This window comes from Notothenia rossii (genome assembly GCF_949606895.1).
Source record: "Notothenia rossii genome assembly, chromosome: 1".
NCBI classification, from domain to species: Eukaryota; Metazoa; Chordata; class Actinopteri; order Perciformes; family Nototheniidae; genus Notothenia; species Notothenia rossii.
In genome coordinates, this window is record NC_136912.1 from 94,698,717 (window position 1) to 94,708,273 (window position 9,557).

At 41.3% G+C, this 9,557-nt stretch overlaps 1 protein-coding gene across 3 annotated transcripts in view; it reads right to left on the minus strand.

The window, feature by feature from the left end:
* cep350 (centrosomal protein 350) overlaps window positions 1-9,557 on the minus strand; it is a 62,186-nt gene that overhangs the window by 27,937 nt on the left and 24,692 nt on the right. For all 3 annotated transcript variants that reach the window (XM_079689514.1, XM_079689512.1, XM_079689513.1), the window contains exons 13-17: window positions 7,644-7,903; window positions 5,691-6,365; window positions 3,538-3,679; window positions 2,845-3,011; window positions 1,472-1,658 (exon numbers count right to left, since the gene is read on the minus strand). In XM_079689514.1, coding sequence (XP_079545640.1) covers window positions 1,472-1,658; window positions 2,845-3,011; window positions 3,538-3,679; window positions 5,691-6,365; window positions 7,644-7,903 — 1,431 coding nt within the window. The remainder of the gene's footprint in view (window positions 1-1,471; window positions 1,659-2,844; window positions 3,012-3,537; window positions 3,680-5,690; window positions 6,366-7,643; window positions 7,904-9,557) is intronic.

The following is a 9,557-nucleotide window of genomic DNA, read 5'->3' on the forward strand; positions in this document are numbered from 1 at the left end:
AGAACGCTCCTTGGATAACTTTTGATTTTATCATATTCTCTCCTTCCTCATTGTGAGGCACCTCGAGATGATGTTTTTAAAAGTGTGCGATATAAAAGGAAATGTATTATTAGTTTAGAAATGAGTCATGCCCAGAAGAATGAACCTCTGGGTGATCACAATATGTACAAAGTGGAGGCTTCTGAGTGGGGAAGCTGAGTTGACCCAGAGATGAACAGATCTCATTCAGCTCTGAGTGCAGAGTTGATTTAAGCTCGACATACAGAGCGGCTTCACGGGCTAACCTTGCTTTTAATTTGCATCCAGAGAAAAGGAAATAAGGCAGATACTATCATGCTGGCAGGCTAATCAAAATAGTCAAATGCAGCAGCTCTGCACTCGAGGAAACAGAAACCCAGGAAGGAAGGAAATACCAGAGACACCAGGCTGCGTTTCACTTCTCTTATTTTTCATTTCCTCGCTTCTCGGTATCACCGGAAGTTGATTTGTCTGCGTCATCTTGAGCACCGTCCCAGTGGCCTTATTTTTGTAATTCCGATGAAATCCTCAGACACTCGCCCCGCCCCCTTACTGTGTATCGCTCACTGATTGGACGATGCAGGCATGCATTGATCTGATGCTTCTTGACATGAGAGACGTTTCCCAGCGGAGTGAAAAAAATTAATGAACCTCACGGGAGTCACTCCTCAGTTTAAACTGTGTTTTGTTTCAATTCATGTTTCATTTAGTTACAAATATGTGATATATCTGAACAACAAAGTGGTCAAAAATCATTTTCTTTATTTATTGGAAACATTTTCATGATCGCTTTTTTCGTTTTATATTTTCATTTACTGTCATTTCCATTCAGTCAGTCATTAAGTGCTATTAAAATGTTAATGTGCTACATATCCACACAAACAAACAAAGTGTGCAATCCAATGAATGTTAATCTAACTGGGTTTTGATAGATAATATATATATTTTTTTCCTCTCAATTATTTTATTTCTATTGTTCAATATTAATCAAACTATTGTTCGTTTATACATTTCAAGAATGGCGTTTATCTTTTTTGAGAATGAGTTCTTATTTGATTTTATTTATTGGGGTCTACAACAGATGATACAAATGTTTGTGTCAGTAAGTGTGTGGCGGGGGTGTTTGTGAAAATAACGGGGACAGAGCTGCTGTCAGTCGATCAGCTGTGCGGCGTCATCACAAACGGACGTCGCTTCACGTGACGCTCCGGAGGAAAGGACGTCCCATTGCTCTTAAAACTGTTCAAACTTAACCTGTTCAAAATTACACCACGATTATTTAAATAATTGTTTTAATGATAATGAGAATCTTGTAGCCCTAACGTTGGGAACACCATCCTCTTGATCACCGCTCATTTGCTCCAGTTTGATACCTTAGAGTTGCTTTTACATTGTCAAAAAGAACACAAACTCACGTTCACTTTAGTGTGATTTAATATATATATAGTGTTACCTGTGGTGAGAAAGCTCTGTTGCTTCCCCTGAAGCCTCGTTAGAGCGGACGCTTCTGGCCTGGCTGTTGGGAGAGCTTTTGTCCGAGCCTCTCCTCCTGGAGTCGGAGGATAAAGCGTCTGAAGGAGGAGAGCAGGAGCTCCTGTGATCTTCCACCAGAGTGCCATCGCTGTGGTCTGATGCTGCGCCTGCAGAGGAACAGAGGTTATGAGGGGTTTGTAGCAGAGAGGGTTAAAGTACACATCCTTTCCTCAAGTAGAAGTACAGATACTCGTGTTTAAAAATACTCTGGTGAAAGTAGAAGTACTGATTAAACTTCTTTACTCAAGTCAAAGTAAAGAGGCTTTGAAATGTCCTTCAGTAAAAAAGTACCCATAACTACTTCTTTAGAGAAGACCAGGAAATGATGGATACACGGATCGTGTTCAAATCAATAGGCACGCAATGACTCTAAATAATAATGATCACGCCACCAAACACACATTCAGACTAAAGGAACCAGCCTGTTTGGAAAATGAGAGAAGTAGAAAGTACAGGTATTTGAGTTCAACATGTAAGAAGTAGAAAGTACAGGTATTTGAGTTCAACATGTAAGAAGTAGAAAGTACAGGTATTTGGGTTCAACATGTAAGAAGTAGAAAGTACAGGTATTTGTGTTCAACATGTAAGAAGTAGAAAGTACAGGTATTTGTGTTCAACATGTAAGAAGTAGAAAGTACAGGTATTTGGGTTCAACATGTAAGAAGTAGAAAGTACAGGTATTTGTGTTCAACATGTAAGAAGTAGAAAGTACAGGTATTTGTGTTCAACATGTAAGAAGTAGAAAGTACAGGTATTAGAGTTCAACATGTAAGAAGTAGAAAGTACAGGTATTTGAGTTCAACATGTGAGAAGTAGAAAGTACAGGTATTTGTGTTCAACATGTAAGAAGTAGAAAGTACAGGTATTTGAGTTCAACATGTGAGAAGTAGAAAGTACAGGTATTTGAGTTCAACATGTGAGAAGTAGAAAGTACAGGTATTTGAGTTCAACATGTGAGAAGTAGAAAGTACAGGTATTTGAGTTCAACATGTAAGAAGTAGAAAGTACAGGTATTTGAGTTCAACATGTGAGAAGTAGAAAGTACAGGTATTTGAGTTCAACATGTGAGAAGTAGAAAGTACAGGTATTTGAGTTCAACATGTGAGAAGTAGAAAGTACAGGTATTTGAGTTCAAAGTGTAAGAAGTCAAATTAAAAAGTCGTCAGAAAAATAAGTAACAAAGTATTTGTACTCTACTTCTTCCCACCTCTGTTTGTAACCATGTGTCCATATAGAGAGCATTTGATTGATTTCCTTTCATATGAAAAAAGAAGAATGATCGAAATCGCTCACCTATTCTTTTGTGTTTTGAGGAGGCAGGAGTTGATCCGGAGGAGAGATGAGGGGAGTGAATCGACGAGTGAAGAGACGAGTGAAAGGATGAATGCTGGGAACTGATGCCTCCTGTACTTTTGTCATACGGTGACCTCCTCATCAGCTCCTCAAAGTGACTGTTCACACTGACAGAGAGCAGAGGGGAAACACACGATCAATCACTTCTAAAACACAGATCAGAATCCGTTACACAACACAAAAATATATATATCCTTTACCCGCCACTGAGCCTGCAACCCCGCTTTGAAGAAATGTGCAGAGCAACACAGGCTCACTGCAGCCACTAATGATAACACACACTTTGCCAAATATCAGCATTTTCTTTCTTTTCATGTTTTGGCAGAGATTGCAAAGCGGCAAAGTATTATAACTTATTGTTCGAGCAAAGGGATTGCACAATTATATTATGTATTTATTTTTTTGAGCACACAGACTTATGGAGCATTTTTTTATTACCACTGTTCTAGCAAAGGAATGCTCACGTTCATATTGATGTATTTTAATAAATGTTAATTTGGCCCATTACTATTTGTGTTGGGGGGCCGACTTTTGTTTTGACAGAAAAAGTTTGAGACCCACTGCATTAGTGTGACGTGACTGCCATCTAGTGGTCACTTTAAAAACTGCCTTCCACTCATTCATTTTCCTTACCTGCGTGAGATGGAGCCTCTCTTTAACTGTGCGCTCGCTCCGCTGCTGTGCAATGACACAAAGTCGTCTTCATACACCGCTGCGTCTACAGGGCCGTTAGCAGAGGGGGGAGAGAGAGCAGAGGGGGGGTTCCTCTCACTCCCTGCAGGAAGAGAGGGAGACACAGCAGACAGAGGAGACATATTAAGGATCTTATAGCAGCCAGGTATATATTGTAGTTATTAACGGCATATATATATATATTGCACATCATTTGTATTTCACAGCAAGTTGTTGGTATGAACACTACAGTTTGATGCGTAGCTCTCTAAGTTACACATTTCCACATTGATCCAACACCAGGTTGAGTTGCACACAAAACAGATGTGGAACAAATATAAATATATACATCTTCACAGGTACAGGCAACAATAGAAATGGATAACATAGCAGGAGGTGGAGGAAAGGAAATGGATGTGCAGTATTAACAATATCTACATAGGCTAGAAGGAGAGGGGACTGGATTTTATTTACAAGTAAAGGTAAGACGATACAATTTGTGTGTTTTACAGAATGCTGATATGAAATACAAAAACATACAACGCCGAACCAACAGGCTGGCTCCCAATGACAGATTAAAGGTGGTTTTAAGAGCTTTTTGGGGTTCATGTGTGAACATCTGGCTCTGACACTAGCCAGTACCTCCCAATCCATAGACCTCAGCGGAAAGGTACTCGTATGTTTAATAATAGGGGTGGGGGAAATCATCGATACAGCAGAGTATCGCGATGCTTTGCGATATTGTATCGATACACGGACGCCAAGTATCGATATTTTATTATATGTAACTATTCATATTGCAAATCCAAATGAACGTTTTTGGTAACAATTGCTTTTTCAATCCACTAGATGGTGCTGAGCTTCTTCTTGTGCGGTCATGGCCATGGGTGAAGAGAGTGGGATTGGCAGGAAGTTAGTCAAAACAAAGATGTAAATATTAGGGCTGTCCCGAATACAATTCTTCGGGCTCCGGATATTCGGTAGTAATCAGCCGCGAATATTCGGTGCTGAGAGATTTGTATTTTTATTTTTTATTTTTTTTTATTTCAAAAAGGTTTCATAACACGCCCCGAATCCGAGACACCCGACAACACGCTGTTAAGCAGAATCGCAGAAAGAGCATACTATTACGATTTATATTTATTTATTGTCTCAGTACTCGCAAACATTCAAACTATTGCTGTATTGTTGAGGATGTTGATGGCTGGGATGCGTACAGTATGGACACAAGTTATTATTAGGCTGAGCTACTCAACTTTATGCCGTTGCCTTAGCCCCAGATGTTCCCACATTACTCCTATTATTTTCAATATTCGGATAAAATTTAAAAACTAATATAAAAAACTATTCGGTTGCTTGCTTGCAAATATTTTCCAAGCAAAGTAAGTGCTCGTTTTTATCATGTGTAGCGTTACTGTTTAAACGGCGGATAAAGCAGCTTCACCATGGCAACTTGACAACAGCTAAGCTAAGCTAGGCTACTACTCACAGCATCCAGGTGACTTTTCAGAGTTGTTGTTCCACCGTGGTAGGCCAGTTTCTTATCGCATATTTGGCACACTGCCTTCTTCTTACCGTCGTCCAATTTAAAATGGTCCCACACATCTGAAGTCTTCGGCATTTTGTGTGTGAAACGAGGTGAAGCGAGGTGAAGCGAGCCGTTTGCGTTCGTGACTGTGAGTGAACGTGATATCAGGAGCACAGGCTGAGATTGTATATATTTCCGCATTTTAACAGTGCAATTAAAAAGTATAAATATAGTATAAGAATATGGCAATTCGCTTTTATTAATAGCATACATTTAGAAAAAAATATATATGTTTTTGAAAAAAAATAAAAAAAATAATATCCGAATAATGAAATTGAAACCCGAATAGTTGGCCAACGAACGAATATTCGAAAAGTCAGATATATTCAGGTATAGCCCTAGTAAATATATATATATATATATATCGTATCGCAATACTATACAATACCATCGTGGCTTTCTTGTACATATCATATTCTATTTATTTGTTATTATATATGTTGCGTTGTTGGAGGAGCTCAGGTCAGAAGAATGTCATTGCCGTTTCTACACTGTAGCTGCTGTATGGTATGGTATCATTACTAACCTGTAAGTCTGCCCTGAAGGTTCTTGGTGTAGATGCTGATGACGCTCAGGGGGCTCCCTTTGTTCAGCTCCTCCCAGGGTGCTTTGCTGCTGTCCTGCTGTGCGTAGCTGAGGGTTGAGCACCTGGCCGCCTCCCTCTGAAACTCCGACAGCCTGTGGTAGTCCTTCCTCTGCCCCGCGCAGTACTCCGCTGCCTCCAGGCGCTCTGCTGCTGCTGCTCGGGGGAAACGACCGTGTGAGGTGGAGGGGGGGTGAGGAGGACTGACATCATCCTCAGAGAAACTCCCCTCACTCAGCAGCGGACCTTCGCTGATGGACCCGGCACTGGAGTCAAGAGCCCCATTCTTATCCTCTCTTCTTGATTCTCCGTTATCCACTCTCTCCACTCTGTCCAAGCCGTTGACCAGCCTCTCCCTCTCATGTGTGTTGAGCCCTGTCTCGTCGGCAGGTGTGTGTGGATTGTTCGTAAAGGTGTGTGTACCCTTGTTGTCTTTCTGTCCCCTGAGTGCATGTAGATGTCCTGCTCCTGGTAGAGCCGTGCCATTGTATGAACTTGTATGACCTGTGCTGGTCAGAATCCTCTGGATCCTCGACGCCACGTCATCGTTTTCGGCCCAGCTTCCAGCGTCAGGATCCCCCTGAGAGGGTCTTATAACATCCATGGAGGTTTCTAAATCTGAATCAGAAACAGAAAGAGGGTTAGTAACAGGTGGGTTGACACGTACGAGGAATTTGACTTGGTGTCGTGGTGCATACATACAAGTCAAACTAAAAAGTAAAACAAAAATGTAAGAACTATTTTAAGAAAAAAGGGAATAATAACAAATAGTCAAAAATATCAGCATTTACATTGAAATATTCAGGAACATTGACATTACAGACCAACTGACCTTCTCTCTGAGACATGCAAAGAGAACATTTGAAAAGTACTGGAGGAACTGGAAATGTTAAGTGAAACCAAACTGATGTCCGATCACCTACTTGCTGTGTTTTGAAAATGTGCTTTACTTAACCCTGCACCCCCTAACACTCACTGAAGAGTCATAGGCCCAGGATAGAGAATTTAAAAAAGGTCAATCATGGACAAAGTGGCCCAAAGACCCTGAGAGTGTGATGTCACCCTGCCTCTGTTAGCCCTACACGCCTGAATATGTATACACGTATGCACATCAGAGTCCTGCACGGGTCTGATTTTCAAGACCCGCTCCCGCCCCGCGACGTGCAATACAGAACCCGCCCCGCTACCCGCACATATTGCCAATTAGTTCCGCAAACCGCCCCGAACATCCTATGAGCAGTGAAAACGTGCAATTATTAACACACGCAGTTGCATATTTGTCTCAAAAAGCGTGGGATGTTGGTTATTCTCTCCATCTACACCAAAAGTCTCCCAGACGATGGATTTCACTCTTGAGGAAGAGTTATTGAAAATGCTGTATTCTCCGAGCTCCGCCTTCACCTCAGCCATTTTGAATGTGGCGCGCTCAGCAGCAGATCGATGCGCTGTAGATGTTATGATCATGTGCGGTCCAGCGGGGGAGAGGTCCGAGGATTTAAACATTAAACTACATTTTTTATATATTTATTACGCAACACCCGCGAGCCGACCCGCATCACCTTTGCTTTACCCAGAACCGAACCCAGAAAACAGCGTTTGAAAAAATACCACCCGCGAATCACTTTTTTTGCGGGTCACACGTCCTGCATCGGGTCGGGTACCCGCGGCAGGACTCTGATGCACATACTGTTGGAGCATCTAAGGAGATACATGTGTATACAATTGTATAGATGTACGTATTGTATGTATGTTTATTATGTGTAATATTTTCTACAACATACTTTTTACCCAGGATGACCCTGTCTTGTAACAAAAACGAAAAAACAATTAAAAAAAAGTTTTCCAAAAAAGAAATAGAATGGAATCAAATATGTGCAGTAATAAAAAGAACAGTACCGTAGTTGACTCCCTCCCCAGCGATCTTGCGCGCCTCGCTCTCGATGCGGTTGGAGAGGGAAGCCGCGGTGGCCTTCAGGGCTTCGATGCGGGACATCTTAGAGTTCGGCCTGATGGAGGGAGATGGTGTCGGGCGCTGCTTCACCGCAGACTCCATCCTGAGCAGGTGGGACAGGAGGTGGTCTCCATAAGGAGCCATGGTGCTGCTGCTCAGACGCTCAGGCTGCAGCAGAGAGGCAAGGCCAGTATCCAGATCATTCCTGCAAGAGGGAGGGAACAAGGGACGAAGTCAGCAGGAGTACAAACACAACAACATGCAGGAGAAGTGTTTTGAACAAATGTAAAAGAACTGGTTTTCTTTCAGATATCGAGTGAGAGTAAAACCCTGTACTCAATCAACAACTGTATTAATCCCACAAGGGGCAATTCATAAAGTTTAATACAGTTAAAAGGTTTTTCTTTTAAACTTGATTATTTATTTATTGTGATGCTACGGACTATATGGTGTAAATTGGAATGATCCACATCCAGGCTCCTGGGTGTATCCGTGTGCTTCCTTCCTGTATCTTCCTGCCTGTGGACATAAGCTGCTCATAACCAAATGCCCCATGTGGGATTAATAAAGTTGTTGATTGATTGATTGATTGATCGATCGATTGATTGATTGGTTGGTTGGTTGAGGTCCACCAGGAGTGACAAATACAAAAACATGCAGGAAATATATATTTTTTTTAATGGAAAAGAAGCGGTTTTCTTAAAGTCTCAGATGAAGAAGAATTGGGTGAGAGTGAAGGACCTGAGGAACCTTGCAAGTGTTCTTGTTTGTTAGTTAGTTTAGTTCTCGGTTTTCATTCATAATAAGGTACAGGCACATATTAAGTACAGGCAACAAATAAGGACAGTACGAGTAGACAATAGCTTAAAATAAATATAAATAAATAAGTGATTAAATAATTATGAATGAATAATAAATACAAATAATAATAAATAAAAAGTCTAACGGCAGACTGACAGGACATACCACTGAAAATTGTTTATTTTAAAATGAAACAGGAAAATAAGGTCTGAAACATGTTATGTCATGCTATCTAAAAACAAATCCAATAGTTGGCTTACTAGCTTCTACCCGCTAAAGCAGTGCTTCTCAAAGTGTGGTCCGCGGACTACTGGTGGTCCATGAGCGCCCCCCTAGTGGTCCGTGAGTATATTGGTAACATTTCACATTTGAAATGAATAAATACATTTAAGTTTTCCGCACTCTCGCGGGAATATCTCCGCAATGGAGCGAGCTTAAGTTTCACTTTGCTTCGATTGCATGATATAGCCCAGCTCAACACCTTCATCACCTTCATTCCTTATTCCTAAGTATGTATGCTGTGTGTATTTGTCGTCTTATGTTGTGATGTTTTTTTGTTTTGATGGCACCCTTGAAAGGGAGAAGCATTTATTATCTCATTGTACATTTATAATGTCCTTGGCAGAGATGGGGTCGTTACTAAAAAAATGTATTATATTACACTACTTCGTTACTCTCTACATAAAGTAACTCGTTACTTTACTCGCCGAGCACGTACGAACTGCGCATGCGTGAGTGGCAATAACTCTCCTTACCAGCAGGCGGCGGTAGTGTGTATTCGTCATTTAAAACAGGTAACAACCGGAAGACAGAGAAGAAGAACAGACTACGTGATATAAACAAATAGCGTGTGCGTTAGCTTCACCTTAGCATGTGTTCTTTGCAGGTGCTTGTTGAGGTTTGACGTGGTGTTTACAGCAGTGGATAACAGCTTCTGGCCTGGACACAGTTTGTACCTCACCGTCACATTCCTGTCTATTCTTCGGACGAACTCAAAATAATGGGCATACCTCCACCCCTCGAGAGTTATCGCTGAGTCAGCCATGTTTATGCAGCAC